The 22,871-nt window shown below is 44.3% G+C and overlaps 1 protein-coding gene across 2 annotated transcripts in view; it reads left to right on the top strand.

The window, feature by feature from the left end:
• Positions 1–19,565, top strand: part of TTYH3 (tweety family member 3) — an 80,037-nt gene extending 60,472 nt beyond the window's left edge. Inside the window, exons 8-15 of one of the 2 annotated variants that reach the window (XM_033167272.1) lie at positions 3,878–3,933; positions 5,046–5,138; positions 5,231–5,323; positions 6,682–6,818; positions 9,767–9,943; positions 11,122–11,197; positions 13,135–13,238; positions 19,471–19,565. In XM_033167272.1, coding sequence (XP_033023163.1) covers positions 3,878–3,933; positions 5,046–5,138; positions 5,231–5,323; positions 6,682–6,818; positions 9,767–9,943; positions 11,122–11,197; positions 13,135–13,215 — 713 coding nt within the window. In that variant the 3' untranslated portion in view covers positions 13,216–13,238; positions 19,471–19,565. The remainder of the gene's footprint in view (positions 1–3,877; positions 3,934–5,045; positions 5,139–5,230; positions 5,324–6,681; positions 6,819–9,766; positions 9,944–11,121; positions 11,198–13,134; positions 13,239–19,470) is intronic. The other variant, XM_033167273.1, reaches the window with a different exon arrangement.
• The last annotated feature ends 3,306 nt before the right edge of the window (positions 19,566–22,871 follow it).

The raw sequence follows: 22,871 nt of genomic DNA, 5'->3' as shown, positions 1-22,871 counted from the left end.
CTGCAAACAGGATTTCAATTTCCAGAACTGTCAGTGTGGCATCCCCCCCACCCAATAGACGAGTCAGACGCACGCACAGCACAACTTCATGCATTGGGTAGTTGCACTGAATTATTGATTTCTCCAGGCTCGCATAAGAGCAGCCCACTTTGCTGATGACGTGTGATATGCCCCTCTCAGAAAACTGGCTTTAAACAGAGACTTTTCACTCCTTCTCACCAGAATTGTCGCTCTCTTTGGATCACTGAGGTGCAGGCAAGCACACTAATGTCCTGAAGTCATCCAGAGTTGTCTGTGTGCAGTAGAGACACATCTGCATCCAGAGCCCACCCCATCCCTGCATGTCCACATCACATGTGGCAATATACAAGATCAATATGGGCTACATGGCTTGTGTGACATGGATTCTATGAGGTATTTGCCTTGACCCACTTCCCATGTTTCTGCTTTGGTGCTCAAGCAGAAACATGGGAAGTGGGTCAAGGCAAGCACTGAATGAAAAGTATAGCAAGCTATTCTGGGCATACCTAAGAGTCTGGCCTGTGACAATATAATTCAAGCTATATGAATGCTCCAAGAATAGAGTGCACCTGCTTCTCAAATCTGTTGATCACTGCTGGGATACTGCTACTCCTCCAAATTACTAATCCAATGCTGTGTGGAGCAGCATGTCTTTATTTCATTGATGCGTTCAATAGTCACCTAAGGCAGCTCTAGACTACCTAAGCCTGCATGCTTCTCTGCAGCACTCCCCATCCATATCTGGCCATGAGCTCATCCAAGAGGTGTGTTGTGTGCATCAATCCAGTGTGTTGTAGTGGTTAAGAGTGGTAGTCTCGTAATCTGGGGAACCGGGTTTGTGTCTCCGCTCCTCCACATGCAGCTTCTGGGTGACCTTGGGCTACTCACACTTCTCTGAAGTCTCTCAGCCCCACTCACCTCACAAGAGTGTTTGTTGTGTGGTAGGAAGGGAAAGGAGAATGTTAGCCGCTTTGAGACTCCTTCTGGTAGTGATAAAGCAGGATATCAAATCCAAACTCTTCTTCTTATTCTTGTGGCATTTTGAAAGAATGTCTGGTCTGTGCCCTAAAGTCAGACCTGTGGTTTCTTGCCCGGAGCAGCATTCCCATAACCAGTTATCATGGGCTGCAGCCCTTCAATTTGTGGAACTTCCTCTGCTCTAGAGATAAAGGCTGCCCTTGGCACTGATGGTTTGTGGATGACAGCTTAAGACACATCTGTTCACACAACCTTTGCTCGAGGCCTGTAAGTGAGCATGGCTATGCTCCTGCTGAATTGTTTTATTAGCCTAGCGTGGTGTTTCAATTACATTTTTAATTAATTGCTGCATTGTTTTGTCTTGTGTGTTCACAGCCCTGGGATCCCGTAGGATGAAGGGCAATGTGTAAATAAATGACTTCTTCTTTAACAGTAGAGGTTTGAATAGACATACACATGTTTACCCCAAGCCATAGCCTTACCAAGATCACACAGTTAACACCAGTAGAATCTAGGGGTGTTAAGTTTCACTTGAATTATTTGCTATTTCCCCCTGTGACTTGATGCATACATGAGAGTGCATCACCATGTGTAGAGGAACAGTTTTGGACACAGTGCTGATATGTTGACTCTGCTCTTGCTCTGGAAAGGCCTGCTCATGAATACAGACCTGGATACACAGGCTTTTTTCTTCGGGTCAAGTGCTTAGTCTGATGGATAGTTGTCCATTCCTAGTCATTCATGGCAAAACCCCTTTTGGGGAACAGACGCAGGAGTCCTGCTACTTCCCCAGTTTCTGCTGATTACCATTGGATTGGCTCAGCTGAGCTGCAAGCGCAAGTCCTCCCAAAGGGAAATTCAGTGGGTGAGAGAAGTTGCAGCAGCTGGAAGCAGCCCCAAAGCAGGCTAATGAATTATAAATAACAGCTGTCAGGTTCCCTGGTTAGCAGGCAGGCAGCCCCATGTGAAGCTGTCTCTCCAGCGTGTGCACTGGTTTCTGGAAACAGTGTGTTCAATATTAATGGTAAGTGCAGTGAAACAAGGAGAAAGTCTGGCCTGCTCTGTTTGCTGGCTCCTGCCCCCTTTTCTGGCTGTTTCTTCCCCTGCAAAACCATGGTCAGTTAGAATAACTGCTTCCCCCCCCCCACACCTCCTTTTCGCCATGTGCAGGATGTGTAGACCAAAATAAAAGTCCCATAGGCTTCCTTATGGCTTCCTTATTTTTTAATTTGTTTGCTTGTGGCTGTTGTCCGTGACTGTGCCTTATGAAGGAGGCATGGAAGCAGAGCCAAAGAGACTAAGGGTGAGAAATGGGAATCGCATTAAAACCGGTTCAGAGCAGCTCTGACAGGGCAAATGGTTTTGGGAGAAAATGGTTGGTTGTGCGTAACTCCCTCCCACCGCAGCTGTAGCAAGAAAGGATTAAAAGCCAGGCTGTGAAATGTTGTATGAGCTCGTTTTCCTTTCCTTTTCAGTGACAGTATTTAGGAATGATGTAGAAGCCTATTATTATTATTTTATTATTATTATTATTATTAGTAGTAGTAGTAGTAGTAGTAGTAGTAGTAGTGCTTGTATATGCAATTGGGTGAGAAAGCAGTGTGAGGGCCCTTCTCATGTTTTAAAAAGGACTTTATTCTGTATTGTATCAACCTGAGGTAGGTCCTCTTCTGGATGTTATACCAAAGTTAAGTGCCTTAATGCAGCTCTTGCCTTCTCAGAAAAATTATCTGAAGCTGGTGCCCAAGAAGCAGCTCTTTGTTGGGCTTCCTTTTATCAGATTGGCAGTTGCGTTTATTGCCGTTGGCACACTGTCCTTTGCACAGCGGGGAATGTCAGTCCTTCTGCATGCAAGAAATGACTGGCCAGCTCAAGTTAACTCATGCTCAAGTAATCAATTTTTCTTCAGTCTCATACACCTGAGAGTAAAAGAAAGTCTGCTTTCTCACGTGTGTGTGTGTGTGTTTGTGTGTGTGTGTGTGTGTGAGAGAGAGAGAGAGAGAGAGAGAGAGAGAGAGAGAGAGAGATGCAGGGCGTCTGGTGTAGGTTGAACTCTTTCTCCCCCCCCCCCTTTTGTTCCTGGCTCTTTTCTGCCCCCCATCCAGTTCTTCAGTCAGTCTACCTGTTTTGTCCCCCCACCCCAATACCAGCATTTTTATCTGTTCAAATATTTGTTCAGTGCTTTTAATATACAGCCATACCTCGAGTTGCATACATTCCATGTTGCGTACATTCGACTTACAGACCTCCGCAACCCGGAAGTCCTCCCTGGAGCGCACACAACTCGCAGGTGCGCAGAAGCGCAAAAACGCACGAACTTCCGGGTTTTTTATTTTCTTCGGATGTTCGTGTTAAGCACGCCCATGTTACGTAGCACAATCCGGAATGGATCGCGTACATAACACGGGGTACCACTGTATATATACTTTTTAAAGCCTTTTTTACACTCCATGAGTATTAGGAGGGAGAGCATCATGCATTATGTTTGATGCAGAGGTTAGAGGAAGACTGTCGGCTCTTAGTGGTATGATACTTTTGAATAGCTTCTCCAAAAAAGTCATGTGATTAGTTAATTAGTATTTTTTAATAGCCATGTCTCTTTAATACGGTGTCACAGATGTGACCTGCAGGAGAGAAATTTTGTGTGGTAGCAATATTTTTAAAATACCATCACATTTGAGAATATTCATTTTTGAAGATTCATTGAGCTTTGTTTCATGCCAAATCCTACCACCCCTCTGGCAGTTTTTCTGGGGCATACCTGTTTGGCAGGTTGTTCAGAACAAAATATTCAGGTATTACAGGACTAGCAAGCTGTAACCAGAGCTCGATATGAAGCCTTGATTGCTACCCCTTCTTTTGTCTTCCCTTTTGACAGATACTCTGAACTATTACCTTGTCTGCAATGCTGGCTCCCTAAATCCATTTCAGCAGGTGAGTTCCTTAACCCACACACTTCTCTTTCACTAAGCTGTACTTTGACATGACCGGGAGTCTTAACAGCAAGTCTCCAGGCTAGCTTCTCCAAAACGTCAGAGTATTTTTCATCTGCTACTAAAAAGGAGAGCCCAAACGAATGTAGTGAGAACAATGGGCAGGAGGATTGGCCATTCACTACGTCTCACTATGATCTCATCTGCTCTCAAAGCAAATGCCAGGAAACGCTCGCCAATATTTGATTAGGGGAGCAGCAAGGAGGGACTCTTAATTAATGTAGAAACAGCTATTTGTGATGGAAACTGACCCATGTCTTCAAATTCAGGTCACCACACAACCCCCTTCCATGTGCAGAAACCAAAAATGATCCCTATGGGGACAGCAACCTGGTTAGTCACCCAGTCTTCTCTCAGGGGGTCAGGCTCTCTAGTAAATTATCTCTGTAGCAATCACGCAGGGTATTGCAGCAAAAGCCCAAAGGTCTGGTACGTAAAACTAATCTCCCTGGCACAACGTTTGAAAACAATTCAGACTTCAAAATTTGTGTCTCCTCCACATATTTTTAAAAAACAAATCATAATACAAGGAAAACAAGCAAACCACAGGGTGTGTTTATGTAATGAAAACTTTGGTGTGCCTGTAGTTTGCTAATTGGAGTGTGTTTTCTTTACAAACATGGAACACCAACTCTGAATTTTGCCACCCACTTTCCAATGTATACACGTACATAGAAAACCTGCAGACCTGGAAAGAAGCACAAAATTCCACAATAAAGACTGCCTTTTTTTGTTTCGGAGTCTTGTTTTCACAAAAGGCCTTTGCCTTTGCTCTCTCAGAAAGCTTGCGAGGCACCTTAGGCTGACAAAGTCACCTTGTAAACCTTATGCCGGGGGGGGGGGATTTGAACCTGGGGCCTTCCACCCCCATTCTGCCGGCTTCTGATTCATAGTGTGACACACTACGGTTCTCCTGTGTAGGGTGCTGGTGGCCACTCTTCTAGACAGTGCCTCAATAATTTAGGGCAGCTTGTCAAATCGAGATCTAGCCATTGCATTGATGCTGACTTGCCTTGGCCCTGATGACTGAGGTATGATGTTTGTGTTGAGCAGAAGCTGTCAGGAAGCCACAAGGTCCTGGTAGAAATGCAAGATGATGTGCTGGAGCTGATGAAGTCTGCCATCAAAGAATACCCCGCTTCCAAGGTAAAGCTTGATGAATTATTCCTTTCCACAAACCCAGTAAAGAAAATGCCAAGCTTTGCATTCCAATTCCTGTCTACCGTCTTTGCTTTTAGGAGCACATCAGTCAAATCCAGGGAGTTCTGAATACCACCGAAAGCAACCTGCAGCACCTGACTGCCCTGGTGGACTGTCGGAGTCTGCATTTGGTGAGTACCAATGGGCAGGAAATAAAGTAAATCACTTGGTGCTTGTAGCTATAGAGCTGTGGTGTGAAAAGCTGGGATATGGTGTACTGTGAAAGGACAGAATATAGAAAGCCAGGTGGGCCCCAATTGTATTTTTTGCAAGGAAACTAGAGGTTGTACTGTATGTAGCGCTAAGTTAAAGTCACATAGTAGTGTTTTTGTTCCGCTCCTGATATGTTTTGCACCAGTGGGATGTTGTTGTGCAAGAATGCATAAGCTGGATTCCTTTGTTGCACAACATTAAAACTCACTTCTCCACTAGCGCAAGAGCACTTGCAGACAGAGAACACTGCGTTCAGCCCAAGGCAGCTTGTCTCATCTTGAGCTTCACTGTGCAACAAGGGCATTTGAACACCATGAGCGGCACATACTTTCACATGAGCTGAATCTGGTGGCCTTCCCCATTAGAGGAAAAAACAATGTTGGCATGCCATTTTGGCCTTTCCTTGGCACCAAAGATACACTGCAACGATTTGATAATGTTTCTGTGTAAAGCTGAAGGGACCTGAAGGCAGGACAGCAGCACACCTGGATTATGATGTACATATTTACCTATGACTGATTTTGTAAAGCAACAGCCGGAGAGAGAAGTGTGTGTTTCCTCTTCTTTCTAGTGTGCTTGTAACTTTAATAATACTTAGCATTGTTCAGGGGTACCTTGTATGTGTTAGCTCTGTAATCCTTACAACAACCATGCAAGGTTTATCATTTTCTGCACATTGCAGGTGGGTAGTTTTGAGGCTGAGGGAGAACAGCTTGCCTAAGACTACCTAGTTCAGTCCCTAGCAGAGGTGGGATTTGAACTGGTGATTTCCTGGTTCCTGGCTTAGCTTCTTGGCTACTATGCCATGATAGCTCTCAAGTGTATACCTATGTGTTGTATTTGTCTCTGTAGAAAGCATTAGGGTGAAAAGTGAGCATCTACTGCTTGTTCAAGTTCTTTCAGCTCTGATTTCCTTTGGAGCATCCTCATGTGATACCTGGGAAATAAAAATAGATGATATTTATAAATTATTGCTGTGACCTGTAACAACATGCTTAATGTATTACAGCAATACACTCAAGAGCTACAGGTATATGGTTTGAATTTCTTTTTTCTTTTCTTATTATTTATACCGTTGCATTATTTTTGCGTTTTTTAAAGTGCAGTTTTAGAAGGTGAGCCATTTTTTTTAAAAGCTCCCTTGGCGGTCTCACAAAATAAAACAAAATGTCACTACACATGCTTGAATGGAGGAATTGTGCAGGTGGGAAGCCAGGTGGCAGTGTTGCCTTCCATCTTGAGCTTGAAAGAGTTTGCTCTGTTTCTCTCCTTTTAGGATTACATACAATCTCTGACGGGCTTCTGCTATGATGGTGTGGAAGGACTTATCTATCTGGTTCTCTTCTCCTTTGTCACTGCCCTCATGTTCAGTTCTATAGTGTGCAGCGTCCCGCACACTTGGCAGCAAAAGAGGTATGCACACCAACAGAGGGCACAGTGGTGCCTCACACTCTCAAGACTATTTTATTTTGCTTCCAAAAACATTTACCGGTATATCTCTTCCTTCTAGTACAAGAGCACCACTCACAGCAACTTACAACATTTAAAGTTCAGTTTTATAAAAGCAACAATATATAAAACGATGCATTTATTTATTTAGATAATTGTATATGCCACCCAGTATTTTTAAGAAAAAGTCTTAAGTTGTTTACAAATCAAAGAGACAGGAATCGGCAGCCATAGCTCAGTGCTAGAACACCTGCTTTGCATGCAGGAGGTTTCAATCTCTGGTGTCTCCAGGTAGGGCTAGGAGTGTCCCCTGTGTGAAACTCTGAAGAGCTGCTGCAACTCAGTGTAAACAATACACAATGGGCAAGGCATTCCATAATCTGGAAACAGTCACTGTGAAGATCCCCTATCTTATTATACCACTGAGACGTGCTTCTGCTCTAGATGAGACACAGAAGAGCCTCTCTTTCAGACCTTAGGGAGCCAGCAGGATGATCTGGGGAGAGGGTGGTCCCTAAGGTATCCTGGACAGAAACGATTTAAAGTTTTAAAGGTTAACTGCCCACACTTTGACTTTCCTCAGTCATAGCCCATGTAGACTGTTACAATAACCCAGATGTCCATTTCCTTGGGAATGGGTGCAGCTGGTGTACCAGCCTCAGCTGGCCAAAGACACTTCTGACCACCACTGCCACCTGGTCATCCAGGTATAAAGCTGCCTTCAGGAGCAGACTTCCAGCCTGTGAACCTGATTCTTCAAGGGGAGTGAATCCCTTTTCTAGGGTTCACCTCGTTTTTAAACAGGAACGTCTCCATCTGGATTAAACCTCAGTTTATTAGCCCTTAACCCCATCCAGCCTCCATGCAGCGATTCAGAACCACAGCAGTGCCTTTGGTATTAGATGAAAAGGAAAAAATTGTTGTCTGGGATTCCAGAGGCTGAGGAAAAGGAGCTGACAGCTCTGTGTGATGTAAGCAAACTACCCAAGCAGTACACTGCAGGGCAATGTGAAACCCTGGGAGAAACTGGCCAAATGGAGCAGGGAAGGAAGTGTTATGCATGGCAGTCTTTTAGATTTTGGATTAAAATCCACCCACTAAATCATCTCAAGCTAACTTTATTAGCCACAACTCCTCACACTACCCAATAGTACTATTCAAGATGCTAAGTTTTGGGGATATGACATCCATGGGCTGCAAAATACGCATTAAAGAAATGTCGTGACAGTTTGGGAAGGACTGGCTGACATGGGATGGGAAGTCTTCCTGGAGTGATTAGGATTGTCTTTAATGTCAAAAAGACCACTTAATAAGATAGACCTGTAAAATGTTCAGCAGACATAAAATGCCATGTTGCTGACCCATAATTCCTGTTGTTCAGCAAATGTTCACTGCCACCTTGTGGAACACATTTTATATTACCCAATTAACTGTTGTTTGGAAACCAGATTCCTTGATCACTCTTTGAATGTGATGCAACTAGCACGTCTTACACCTGAGAAGGTTATTGGGTCCCACAGATAAGCTGCTGGTTATGTAAGACCAGGCAGAGTTTTGCTGGCACCATAATCTTTGCCCTTCCTCCTCTTCTTCCTTCTGACATACGAAAGCCACTTGTCAATTCTGTTTGTTACTTAAAAGTTTCTAACCATTGCCTGCTTTGGACCACTTACACACTTGTGACCTGTGTTGTGTAGGTTTTTTCTCATGTCTTTTCTTTCTGAATACAATGTAGTCCATCCATCCCCCACCCTGGTTGGTTATAGCGTTACTTCTCAAAGTGTGTCTATCGCTCATTATTTCTGTGAGCTTTGGAGTGTGCATTTCTTCTTTAAATATCTACAAAGCTGTTTTGAAAAAGTTCCTCATATTGTTGTACAAAAAACCCTGCAAATAGGAGGGAAACGCTTCCCCTGTCTATCATATCAGGTGTAGGCACAAATATTAAATCCTGTGGTTAGGAAAAATGGGATAGAAAGAAGGTAAGTTGGGATCTACTGGTAGATTTCTGGGTGATTTGGAGTGGATTGGCAAGGGTTTCTAACTCAGTAATGAACCCATTAAAACCTGGCAAAACTTGCCATGGCTGGCTTTGTGTTAATCACCTGTTTCTCAGCCTCAGAATGCCTTCTCTGTAAAATAGGGGTATGAATTAGTTGCTTCTGACCAAGTGTTCGTGAGACTGTGCTAGGCGGCTTGTGTTTTGTGCTAGGATTTTTGGAATGCAGCAACTTGGGTATAGGCTGGCTCCTAGAATACAGTGGGCAATTGGCCTCAGCTCTTGAGCCTGTCTCTGCCACAACCACTATTTTTGGCCAGGCTCCAGTTAGTAGACATTGTAGGAAACAAACACAAAATAGATCCTGTAAGCTAGAAGATGGCCTGTCTTTATATAAAACATCCCCGAGATTCTTCAGTACTGGTTAATAATAGTGACAGAATGTGGCAGTCTCCTAACTTGCAAAAAGGTGACTGTGTATGTGTGGCCGCCTCCTTACCCCACAGTCTTAATATTATACTGGCCCCTTAGATTAGTTATGCATTCAGTGGCTGTGTTCATTGCCACCCTGTATTCCAGCCTCTCCCAGCCTGATGCCTTCCAGCTGTTTTGGACTGCAAATCACATCAGCCCCAGCTAGCATGCAGCAGCTCCTGGAAGACTGCTTTGTTGGTTCTGAGTTATTTGGCAGGCTCTGTGGGAAGAAATGTGACAGGCTTTGAAAGCCCAGGCTGCAGTTGTGGGAGGTCTGAGTCATTCTGTTCTCTGGGGGGAGGTGGTTGCTGTGAGAAGGAAGCTGTTGCTGTACTGAACTACTCAGAAGCAGGGGAAAGAGGGAGGAGAAGCAACACCACGTGCTTGGTCTGGTTTGCTCTGCAGCAGCCCTGAAAAGAAACTTTGCTCCCCTCTGCAGGAGTTCAGATGATGATGGAGAGGATGAATCGACTGCTCAAGGGAACAGGCAAACGCACGACAACTTGTATAGGGTGCACATGCCTAGTCTTTACAGCTGTGGGAGCAGCTATGGAAGCGAGACCAGCATCCCAGCAGCGGCACACACAGTCAGCAATGCTCCCGTCACAGAGTACATGTGAGTAGGGGGTGCTCAGTGCATAGAGTGGGTTATGTGCATCCACAGGGACACTGCTTCAGTCCCAGACATCTCCACTGAAAAGTGTTAGCTGAGCAGCAGGACTGTCCCTGAGACCCAGGGCGGGGCACTGCATTGTCAGTCAGTAGTACTTTCCTTGAATGGGCCTGTGGTCTGACTTTGTATAAGGCAGTTTCACATATTTGCAGAGGGAGGATGAACAGGGAGGGAGGGAGGCTCTGTTCTGCAGCTCTCTGTACCTGAGTGGATCCTGGTATTTGGTTTAAGAGATAATGAATGGATACAGTTGAAGGCAGCAGTTACTTACTACTGGAGAACCAAAAAGGAGTTGTATGTGACTGCAGCTGCAAGCCAGTTTATTTATATCTTTCTGTATTGCAAGTGGATAAACTGATATTTGCAGAGCTTAATGGGAAAAGACTCAGCGGTACTTAAAGATTGGAAACACTTGCCAGTAGAGATGCTGTGTGTTCAAAACAGGAGTGAGAAACCTCAGACCCAGGGCAAATGTGGCCTCTCAAGCCTCACTATCTGGTTCCTCAGAGTTCACCCCAGGCCACCCTCCTCCCTGGCCCTGCTTTGCACACTGAATGTTTTCTCCTCTTCTCTGGATGAGGGCTATAAGCAGGTGTGTGAATGTTAAGAAAGTAACATGTAGTATAAAGATACATTGTATTTGTTGTCCTGCCCCCTTTTGCCACCCAAATGAAACCACCCCTTGGACTGAAAAAGGCTCCACTGCCCCTAGCTTAATGCATTTCCACCATTGTCTCTGTAATGGAACATATTCCACAAGCTTTAATAATATGGAATATGAGAATTATTTGCCTAGAGACAACTCAGAATAATGTGCAGGTTTTGGCAGTGTTTTGGACTGGCAGATGATGTGCGTCTTTGGACATAACCACAGGGCTAGGGCTCCTCATAGGAGTGGTACATCTCTTGCCTGCCTACTGAGCCAAGGAAATAACATCCACCAGCCTAATCTGCTGTTTAGCAGCAGTTGCCTGTTAAGGCTCAGTTCACAGATTACATTCTGTTTATACAATTCCAAGATCACAACGAATGCAGCCACCTTATTTTTGACTTCCACAAATACTGTAAACCAGAAAGTGAATGACCTTTTCATGCTTTACTCTTTCTTGCCTTCCCCTCAGGAGCCAGAATGCAAATTTTCAGAACCCCCGATGTGAGAACACACCTTTGATTGGCCGGGAGTCTCCACCTCCCTCCGTAAGTCTGTTTTAATTACTGCTTTGAAGGGTAAGACAGAAATCTGCTTTGGAGATAATGTGTAGTCAGCTCCAATATACTACTTCATGAATAAGCATCTATTTAGAACAGAAACCTGAGCTCTTCCTGCACCCATACACATGAACACAACTTGTCTCCTGGTAAAATGTCTAGGTTCCTTTTCATATAGGAAAACAAACGTGCATGTTGCTTAGAACATGAGGATTGTTGTCACAGATGTGAACCTTTAGAAGAATTCTGCAAATATATTCTGCTAGTAAGTCTGCAGATATATCACCATAGTAACTGCTGAGCTTGTAGTGGAAACTATGTTTTGACATTAACACTGAATTCTTCTCCAAAAATCTGCCTTTAAGGTATACAGGTGTTTAGAGGGTTCGTCTTCTGTTTCAATATTTGTAATTTTTTCATTTTTTTTGTATCAAACTTTCAGAATAGGGAAATGTCTTTCATGAAAGGTTTTGATTGACCTGGAAGCTGTTTCAGGCTCAGCTTTGTTTCATTCACTGCTTAGTTTCTTTGGTTTCAAGCTTGTAATAACCTGCAGTATATCAGCCTTTGCACTGGTGATTTGATAGTGTGCTTTAGCACTCAATTGAGATATGAATGACATAAATCCATCTTTTTTCCTTCTTTTTAAGAAAATGTACTCTTGTGATGTCTGAACTTGTCTTGTAGAAGTGCCTTTAGCCTTCCCTGAAAGCAAACACACCCTAAAATATAAAAGAAAAGCAATGAGAATTTTAAAAGAACAAATTCTGACAGTCTGCACTACCAGCCCTAGTTGATTACCTTGACCAGCTCTCAGCAACAAACTTCAGAATTCTCCTTTTTAGCCTTTTCCCCTTTTCTTTTTTTGTATATGGTTTCAGAGAACACTGTTTTTCTCAGCCATGGTGTTACCGTTCCAGAGGAAATGTAAACATCTATTCTTGGAATTGATTACCGTTCTGACTGGGAGTGTGGTGGTGGGATCTGTAGCTGCAAACACTATAACTCCCTAATACTGCATGCTAAGCCTGATCATCTTAGTCGCCTGTAGAATTCAGCCAAACCATAGAGTTTTGCTTGCTGCAAAGCTCTTACTGTTTGGCAAAAGGAGTCTTCATTCTCCAATTAAGAAATGTCCCTTTTCGCTAGCAGTGGTCTTGATTGCATTTCTAGGGAGAGGGAGATGGGGGACTTCAGACAGGTGTGGTGGGAGCGCTGTTGAAGATGTGGGATGGGCAGAATATCCTTCATCTCCTCCCTGAACTTTTTGAGAAGACAGAATAACACTATCCCAGTGAAATAAGGAAAGAGAATGTGTCCCTATGTGCATCTGAATTGATACTTTTAGTACAAGAAGGAATGGCTTCAGGTGGGTTGCCGGGTTGGGGGGGGGGAGAGAGAGACATCTTCTTGCCAGCAGTTATCTATGCAATGAATTACTTTCAGATGAGAAAGAGAAGGCAGAATCCATGAGGATGGGATGTGGGTCCCCCCCCTGAGCCATGCGGCCCATTGGCCTTTTCCAGCTAAGGCTCAAATACACAGCCGTAGGAAATGCCTTTTACTCAACTTTGGCCACAATTTAGGAGTAAGAAATCTGTAAACAGGAGGCGCCTAAGAAGTCTTTAAGATGATGTTGCGTAGTCCGTACTCATACTGTTTTGTCTCAGCTTCTGTTGTGGAAACCAAGGAAACCTACTCCTAGAACTGGAGTCATCTTCTTCATTGTTTGTCTATTCTTTTTGTCCCCTTGGTCATACCTTCCCTTGTTTCCTCCTCCTTGCTCCGGAGTCTATTCCCATAGGAGAGTAGAGCCTTCCCTGTCATTGACATACACACCCCAGCGTTTCACTTGCTTGCACTGTGTTTTTCATGCACGTTGAGGCTGCACTCTCTCTTTTTCTCTCTTTCCTGCATCATCACAGTTGTATTTGGCTGCCATGGACAGTAGCAGCCATATGAGCTGGCAGCTTAAGCCCTCGGACAGTGCTCGGACGTACTGGTAACAGCGCCCGCAAAATCGGAACAGGTACTGAAATAAGGTCCTTCTCGCTGAACTCCCACCCACACCCTGCCATCCCTGCACTTACTTCCCCAGGCCAGTGCCAAAGTATTCACATTCCTTCTCCCTGCACTTCCCACCCTATCCTTTTCCTGCCCAGGGTTTACGCTAGCTAGGTCTGCCCTGGTGCTTAGTAATGGAGCAACATCAACATCTTTCCTTGGCAAAGCTTCCTGTGGTCTTCGTGGCAGTCAGTCGCACCTCTTGGAGATGAACAGATTAGCAAGAGTTTTGTAATGGGGAGGAATCTCCTCCTCTCTAACTAGGCCTCGAGTTTGGATGCTGCCAAGTGTCTGAAACTGAAAACATGAGAAAACCCAGTTTAGCTAACATGGGGATCTTTCTTAATGAAATGCCTAATTGTCTTTCCTCAGTGAATCTCTTGGCATCACAGCTGATGCTATGGAACACACATTTTAAAAAAAAGAGAATGCCCCCAGCATAGAACAGCTACTAAAGCTTCTCCTAACAAATCTATAATCCAAAGCACTTAAATTCTGCCCATTGCATGTTTCAAAATAGCTTCCTAGCTGTGTTGCACGTACAATCTTCCTACTATTAGAAATGTTTACAAGCAGGGTTTGACAGGAAGAGTTTTCTTAATCAGTAACAAGTAAACACAGTTGCCATGTGGTGCTTCCTTCTTCCTATGATGATAAGTGGCAAGACTCCATCAAAAAAAAAAAAAAAACTTCTGTAGAATCTTAAAAGGGAAAGGGGAATAAGCATAGTCTGGTGATAAGAGCACCACCTTTATATGCCAAAGGGTCCAAATTTGCATCCTAGTGGGGGGGGGTGTTTCAGTGGCTGTAGTTCAAAGTTAGAGCATATGCATTGCTCAATTCCTAGCATCTCTAGGTAGGACAGTGAAATGTCCCTGCTGGAAACTCTGCAGAGCTGCTTCCACGCAAGTGTATAATACTGAGCTAGATGGATCAACGGTGTGACTCTGTATAAAACTTACTTATACAGTCATACCCCAAGTTGCGCACTTCCCGGGTTGCGGACGTTCAAGTTAAGAATGGCCGCAACCCGGAAGCGTTTCCGGAGCGCACGCGACCCCCAGATGCGCAGAACACTTTTGTGCATGCGCAGAAGCACTCAAATCACGCTACTTCCGGGTTTTTTCTTTTGGGGAGGGGGTTCATGTTAAGCACGCCCATGTTACGTAGCGCGATCCGGAACAGATCGCATGCGTAACACGGTGTACCACTGTAATTCATAACAAAAGCATTGTGAGTAGGTGTGGCTGGAGAAGCCTTTGCCTGAGATCTCGGGTATTGGCAGGAGAGTAGCAGGTAGCCAGCCCTGGGCCACATGGACCAATGGTCTGACTTAAGTACAAAGTAGCTTCTTACGGTCATAGTTCGTGAACATTTTTTTCGAGGAGAGCCGTGCGTAGTTTTGAATCCTAGAGGCAGATATTAGGGGAGAGCTTAATCCTGGGCGATTTATCCCTTTAAAACAAGCCCGCCCAACCAACCTGCACTCTTTATCTACTGAAGCAAACTGAAAGACGTCTGCCCTGGGAAAAGTGCCTGCCCTAATGCAGGTTCTTCTTTTGTTTCCCTAGTTGGTTGGTTAGCACAGCCCACTAGCCCACAGTCTGCATCCTGTTCCTAGACCTGTTTGTATACATCAAGCTGTTCCGCCTCCACATCACCCATTCCTGCTGGGGCTTTTGTGGTGCCATCCTGCTGCGCTGGCTTCCATTCTCCGGTGTCACTTGCTTGGTCTTCATTCTTGACACTTCCTTGTCATTGGCTTGCTCTGCTTTGGCAAATGCTTGTGGGTCTCTTGAGATGGCTGGACTGTCAAGGTAACAGCCTTGGCTCGGTGCACTCTGATCAAGCGCATGAATGGGTGTGTGCGTCATTCAGTGCATGTTGCTTGTACTCTCCAGAATGCCACTGCATCTTCCTCTCTTGTAAGCAGTCTTGCATTGGCCTTGTTTGGGCAACCAAGCCCCGGATGCAGCGTTTCCTAATTCTCATGGGTGTATGCAGTCGCCCATTGCATTGTGTATTTTTAATGTTCTGTATTACCTACTTTGTATTTCAGGCAATTCCCACCCCCACCCCCACCCCGGAATAGTTTTACAGCGCAGAATATACTTCATGAAATTATAGAGCATTATCTGAACTTTAGAAACAAAATAAATGTTACACTGAATGCTTACGATTAATTAAGCAGTATATAAAGACCTCAAAGAAATGAATAAAATCAGGGGTACCATTTTGCATTGGGGGGGAGGGGGGCATAGAACTTTCTGGTGGGACCATAAACAAGGCTAAATTGCATGATCAGTACTGCAGGTTTATCAGCGCAGGCTAAACACTCACGCTCTTTCATGTTTGAAGCAAAAATGTTTGTTCCTTTTTGTGTGCATAACTTACTCTGTAGGCCTGCAATGGTTACTAACTAGAAAGAATACATGAATTTTGAATATGGGTGGCACATACTCCTCCCTCCCTAAGTGGTAGGCCTCTATAACATGCCTGTCATCCTTCTTTCCCACCCCAAAACTTGGTTTAGATTAAGGACGTGTTGTAGTATTTGTGTGGTTCTGCTGGAGAAAAACTTTGAATTTCCACTAAGAACCAGTCCAGCTGTCCCTCGTAGTTCTGCTGCCCCCCCCCCTTTTGCTTTCTAAGGAAAAAATTCCTCCGAGGTTAGGACCAGCAGGGGGAAAGGGCTGCTTAACATTTTACACAGCAAGAAACAATTGGAAGAAACACCACATACAGGAAGCAGCTGCAACAACTAACCTTGTTCCCAACACATCTTGAAAATGATTTTTTGGGGGGGGGGAGAAATCAAGGGAAACTCTTATATTTAATTCTGAGTAAAACTGATTTTTTTTAATAAAAAAATGCATGTTGCAGCTGATGCAGATAGGTTGGGGCCAGACACTTGCCTGCTCCAGATCCTGCAGTAGGAAGATTGGTGGGGAGAGGGAAAGGGAGAGACAAGTGGAACTGTCATCTTGTGAAGAAGTGTCTCCTTGGAACATGTGGGCACAGGGTTTTGCTGGGATTGTTCCAAAGATCAGCAAAGTCCCTAAAATGTATTTAGCAGACAGAGCCCTCCCAGGTGAAAATGTTTAGTGAAGATAGGATACATGTTCCAGCAGCCCAAAATGTGTACATGTTGACCAGAACATCAGCACCAAACAGGCTGACTCATGCTAAAAAAACTGGACGTGAATATTTTGTCTTAAATTCAGTTGCTGAGAAGGGGCCAAAGGTTATCAGCAAAATATTTATGGCAGTTGCAAGATATTGAAGCTACCAACATTCACAGTGTCATTCAGGTGAGGAATAAAATAGGCTAGTTCTTATAAATATTAATTGCCCACATAAGTGAAGGAATCCATAATATATAAAAGTTGAACCAAGCGTCAGGTTCTCCTGTTTCCTCCTTCTCTTCCCACAGAACTGGGAGACTTGGGGGGCAGAGTTTATTTCACTTTTACAGAATCCCAGCTTAGCATTGTGTTCGAATGAGAGATCTCCATTTAAAACAACTCTGGTTAATTTAACAAGCCAACTTCATAAATAAAATGAGAGGTGATCCAGAGAGTAGTGCTGTTTTGTAGACCTGCACAAGTTAAACTACAGCTTGACAGCCAAAGACCTGATCCACATGCTCATAACTTTAAGCCATGGTTGGTTTAGCCAAAGTGTGGTTTGTTTGAATGTCTGGACCCAGCAGCAAACCACGATGGCAGGTTGAGTTGTGCACTATAGCATGTTTTAACTATGCTTTGGTATCTTGTTTGAACCCAGCCGCCTTGTTTAACTGTGGTTTGTTTGGCCACTCCACCCCAGATGCTCACCAGGCTACACAGGCACGAGACAAGAGTAGTTGGGTGGCAAACCAAGCTTTGGAGGAACAAACTGTGATTTGTTGTTCATCTGTGAGACAACCATTTGCTGAGCCACGACGGCTTTGCGCTGTATATGTGAGTGTGAAATGGTGTAGACATAAAGGTCATTGGGTATCTGGGGGTGAGGGAGCAGACACTATATTTCAGCCGAACCTGAAAGGGTTGGTTGAGAGGTTGAAAGAATAATGTACATAGACACTGAGCTCTGTGGGGAAAGGGTGTGATAAAAGCAAAATAAATGTAAGGTTTGATTCTCCTTCCAAGGGAACTTTGAGAGTAATATTTTTGTCTGTAGGACATAACTTTTCTTTAGAAAGATGGGAATCAAAGGAATATATCTCAGTGGGAACAGCACAGATATTAACCGGGGGGTATTTATCTAATTAAATTTGTAAGGTCGGGTAGGCTGTCCATAAGTCATCTGCAGTGAAAGACCTGACTGAAAAGATGTCCTCATACTTGGGTATGTATGGGAATTTGAGCTGGCATCAGGAATGCCGTTGAATCAATGACTTTGCCTCTCTTATCCTAATACCTGCTCTGCTTTACAGAAGCAATGTACTCTTCCCTGGTGCATACATCAGAAATAAACGTAGTAGTGTCTGCCTTGCTCTCTGTGTAAACTGGCTCTGTACCTCTTAGTACACACTAAGATTTCACACTGTTGTTGTTTTTAAAGAGAGAGCAAAACTTAACATCATGAGCGACCTTGCCTGTTTTATCATCTCTGGAGCTACTGCAAGAACCTTGAGAACAGGATCTGGTTGACGTTTATAGCTGAGCATTAACCTGTCCCAGAAGAACATCTGTCTTTCCAGTAAAAACAGGTGTTGATCCCATTGAGGCAGATGTTCCAAAATCCTCAGTGGAAGTGTTGTAGTAGAAGCTCCAGCCACAAAGACTTGAAGAGACAGCAATATTTCTAGGCCTGTGTTGAGGAACCACACTTAATAGCCGAATCCTACCCATGTTTACTCAGATGTAAGCCTCATTTCACTCAGCGACATTTGATCTTGTGTTTTTGAGCATTGGATTTTAACTTGAGTCCATCACCGTGCTTGGTTTCAGCAAGCAAAGTTGATTTGATCGCTGCCAAGGAGTAAAACAGTGAATCTGGGATAACACCAAGTTGGCTCTAAGGAGGAAACGCACTTCCTTGGGAGACACATTTATTTTTACTTTATTTCATTTAATTTATATTGTGCCTTTCTTCCACCTTGGAACTCAAAGCAGCATGCAAAGGATTTCCAGTGGTCTACTGCCTAGGTACCAGCCCAGACCCAGAGTAGGGAGCTAAGGGTGCTTGCTATATCATGTGTCCTCAGACCACCCTCTGGCATATCTGCCTGGGTTCCTTCCTCCTTGTCGTTCTTCCATTGGCAAGTGAAAACTTCACTTTTAAAGGCATGGCCCTGCAGCTGAAGGGGTGCTCTGCTGTGTCATAGCTGGGTCCTGGATGGATGTATTTGTAGGGTAGACTGTATCAATGTTTGGACTGTTGGTTTTTATGTTGGATTATTTTTATTATATGCTGGTTCAAGTGTGTATAACAAATGCCTGAATATATATATATATATGCATAATCGGCTTCTTGTCAATGTGTTTTGTTGCATTATATGACAGAAAGGTAGGATTGTGCCCCCCTCACTAGCTCCTCTTTCCCACCATGTGCCAATGATTGTAGTAATGCCTCTAGAAGACATGGCCTTGCTTTATACCTCCCAGCATGGGTTCCTGGACAACCCTCAGTTTGCAACACATATGGTGCCCTTGAATTTTCCATTTTTTTCTTTCATAGTAAAAAATATAGATATAGCAATGTATCTATATATTTCCACTCATCTCTTCCTTTCTTTGCATGATTGAAAGAGGAAATCTGGTGAGCCAAATCTCTGCTTTTTCTCCTCACTGTTTAATCAGGGAGCACTTGGATTGAGCACTGCAAGTATTTTGTAAATACTGTAGGTGTATCACTCATGGCCTGTCTAAATTCCAAATTTTGGTTTGTTTTTATACCAGCTTAACTGCCAAGGCTTTCCCTAAAAAAAAAACCCATGGGATTTGTTATGCATATATCTTCCAAGCCCTTTTCTACATCAAGGCGTTTTGGTTCTGGCATCTGTCAGAAGCCTAGGTGAACCTTTTGTTAAGGCGTCGGAAAGGATGATTAACCATTTGATATTTAACTTCAAATCTGAATGCAAGGGGGTGTATCAAGCAATACTTGAGTCTTAAGGTTTTGCCGATTACTCTGAATTGATCTACCATCTTCTTTGTCTTCTTCTTCTTCTTCTTTTTGTCTTTCTCCAGTACACCTCCAGCATGAGAGCCAAATACCTCGCCACCAACCAGCCTCGGCCAGACTCTGGCAGTGTGCATTAAAAACTAGAATATGGTCTAAGTTTTTAAAAAGGAACAAAATGTGCCAACTGCTGCCATCCTGTGTTGTCCTCGCAGAACAGCCCTGCTTTTTTTCTGTCCTGAATCCAGCTCAGTTGCTTTTCTTGCTTCTCCACCCCTTTGGAGTGCACTTGGGGCAAAGCTAGGTGGAAGCTTATTACTGATTAAGGCTATGCTTCCTTGCACCTGTGTGTGCAGGAGTGGACAGAGAAGCAAGGTCCTGTGCACACCACACCTGCAGGAGACTCGCCACTTCACCCATGTTGCCCTGCTGTGTGTGGGATCAGCTTTCGTTGACCGCCGATCAGGAAATTGCAAGCCACTTGCCACCTTTTCTGCCAGGCCTCTGTCTAGTTCATTGAGGACGAAAATGGTGTCGTGAGTCAAGCCTAGAAAAAGTGGATCATCTTACGGAAGTACTATGGATGTGACATACTAATCCGAGGAAGCCATATTTAATGCGCACACTGTCATAAAGTTCGCGTGCAATCAGCTCCTACTGCATATCTCTCATCTCTGTGCTACTCTAGTGAAGCGTCTCCTCATTCCAGGGTCAACAAATCTGGGAGGCCACTTCTTCCTTCCGTGTTAGAATGAGAACGCCTGCTGATTCAATCATCTTCTTCCAGTACAAGTTTACTTCTCTCTCCCTCTCTTTAGACCTAGGTGCAAACACCTGGGGAGAAGTAGGGGGCTTCCTCTGCCAACTGCTGTATTCTCACTCCCCCACACGCTATGCATGCACGCACATGCATGGATGAGTTCACATCGGCTGTGCTGAATTTTCCCACTCTACTTTGCCACTAGACTTTCCTAATAGCAATCAGCAGATGTTCTTTGACACTGATGTACAGACATGAAACTGGAGCCAGCATTCCTTCTGGTGCCAAAATATTTCAGGACAGTGCTTAAGGAGCATCAGGCAGGGGAGAGAAGCATCTTATCTCTGCTGTTGGCCGCATGGCACGAGTGTAACATGATAAAAGGGCAACTAAGAGGGCCAGCCAGGTTCGGTGCAAATGTTCCCCTGTGGCAAGATGGACTTGCTGCTTGTTCTGAGCATTGGGGCATGCAAGACCCTAGAAGCGTTGGATTCAGATATAGACCTTTGGGAGAGCTCCACAATAAGTCTACAGATTTATGCTACTCCTGTATCCCAGAATTGGGGAGCAAAAATACTGTGAATGTCAGAACAGGTTTGATATTGGCTTTTTCTCCCACCACCCTCTTTGGCCCATCATGCTAATCTCTCACATTGGCTGCACAAACCACATTCCAGTTGCCTCTTAAAATGATGTGTGCTGGCAGCAAAGATCAACGGCAGATTGAGGGAGATCTAAGTTCAGGGATGCCTGCACCAGTCCCACAGCTGCTGCATTGAAGGTGCTCTATTTGTTTAATAAAATAAAAAAACCATGGGGGTCCGGGGTGGGGGGTGACAACAGGAAATACTGGACAGGGAAGGCCTTTATGTATTTAATACTTTGATTTTTCATTTCTGTGTAACTTATCCCGCAACAAGTGACTAGAGACAGGGTAAAATACCTCCCAATGTCAGCTGGGGTACCAGATCACTTTTTTGCGTGGCACCTTTGTCAGAACTTAGGGGTCCTCATTTAAGTTCACGTAGAAGCCACAGTGAGTTTGTCCCATCACCTAGGACAGTATTGGAGGAGAAGAAGAAGAAGAAGAAGAGTTTGGATTTGATATCCCGCTTTTTACTACCCGAAGGAGTCTCAAAGCGGCTAACATTCTCCTTTCCCTTCCTCCCCCACAACAAACACTCTGTGAGGTGAGTGGGGCTGAGAGACTTCAGAGAAGTGTGACTAGCCCAAGGTCACCCAGCAGCTGCATGTGGAGGAGTGCAGACACGAACCCGGTTCCCCAGATTACAAGTCTGCCGCTCTTAACCACTACACCAAACTGGCTCCTCCAGACATAGAATGATAGAATTGTAGAGTTGAAAGGGACCTTGAGGATCATCTCGTCCCATCTCCTGCAATGCAGGAACATGCAGCTGCCCCATGCGGATCAAACCTGCAGCTTTGATGTTAACAGCACCACGCTCTAATCAACTGAGCTGTTCACCCACTTGATAACCCGTGTCTCTTCCATTAGCTTCTCTCTTAGCAAAGGGCTGCTTCCAGGGGAAGGGTTTGTATGCCTTCTCCTTGGAAATAGGTTACTTCCTACAAGGGTGTGACTCCTTTGCAGTCTGCTTACTGAGAAAGTGAAGGATGCTAGAGGACCATGGGATCTTTGGGTGCTGCCTGCAGAAGGATAGAAAGAAAGATTGAAACAGTCTTTAGTCAGTTGTCAAAAAGATTTATGTGTATATGAACAGCATAATAAGCCTTTAAATTTACCTCTGGGTATAGATTATGGTCATATGCTACCCAATACTATTAGGAGAGGGGTCTAGAAAGTTAAAGACTAAATGTTTATGTCCTCCCTGCCGTCCGGCAACCTTTTGATAATTACTTTCCATCTGGCTAGTTCCAAAACTGGTCTCTTTTCCCACTCTAAGGACCATACTACACATTGCAAAGCAGCAAACCCACATTTGCCATTGAGTGCAGCACACTCAGTTGGGATTTAATCCTCATTCTGCTTAGGTACATGGTTTTGAAACACCTTGTTTGTTCATGCTTCTAAAACAAAAAAAAAATGTATGTGTACACTTAAAACATCTTAAATTTATGGAACAGTTTTCAGATTATACTGGAGAAGCAGCCCCCAAATAGCACCCTTGGTAGCCTAGCCATGATTTTTAATGGCTTGAGAAAGGCAAGCCTTCAAACAAGGTCTCTCCCACCCCCACGCCCACTAGTGTAGAAAGGAAGAGATTCATAGAGTATGAAATCGTAGAACTGTAGATTTGGAAAGGACCCCAAGGGTCAAGTAGCCCAACCCCCTGCAAATGCTCCAGTAAATGCTGTCTGTCCATACTGATGCTAACCAAGGGACCAACAATAACATTACAGTAACCACTATAGAAATTGCCTTCGTCCAAGTTGTAGCTGCAACTTATGCTCTGAAGAGGAAGGAGCAACTCAGTACACTGGTGGATCATGAATTGCCAAATGGAGATGTGCTTAGTATCTTCCATTGGATTTCTAGAAGGAGACCATTTGGGGGAAAGTGATGCTATAAGGCAAAGCTACAAGGTCTCTACTGTGTGGATTCGATTGGGGGACTCTGGACTTGATGTGACTTTTTTTCCAACTTCCATAGAGTCGCAGCATCCAACTGCCTCGTTGCGTGTAATGCAGGACTTTGGTGTATATCTTAATTAACGTGGGCAAGGCTCA

This window comes from Lacerta agilis, chromosome 13 (genome assembly GCF_009819535.1).
Source record: "Lacerta agilis isolate rLacAgi1 chromosome 13, rLacAgi1.pri, whole genome shotgun sequence".
NCBI classification, from domain to species: Eukaryota; Metazoa; Chordata; class Lepidosauria; order Squamata; family Lacertidae; genus Lacerta; species Lacerta agilis.
Note: the sequence above shows the minus strand (reverse complement) of the source record. Positions and strands in the feature narration are given on the sequence as shown.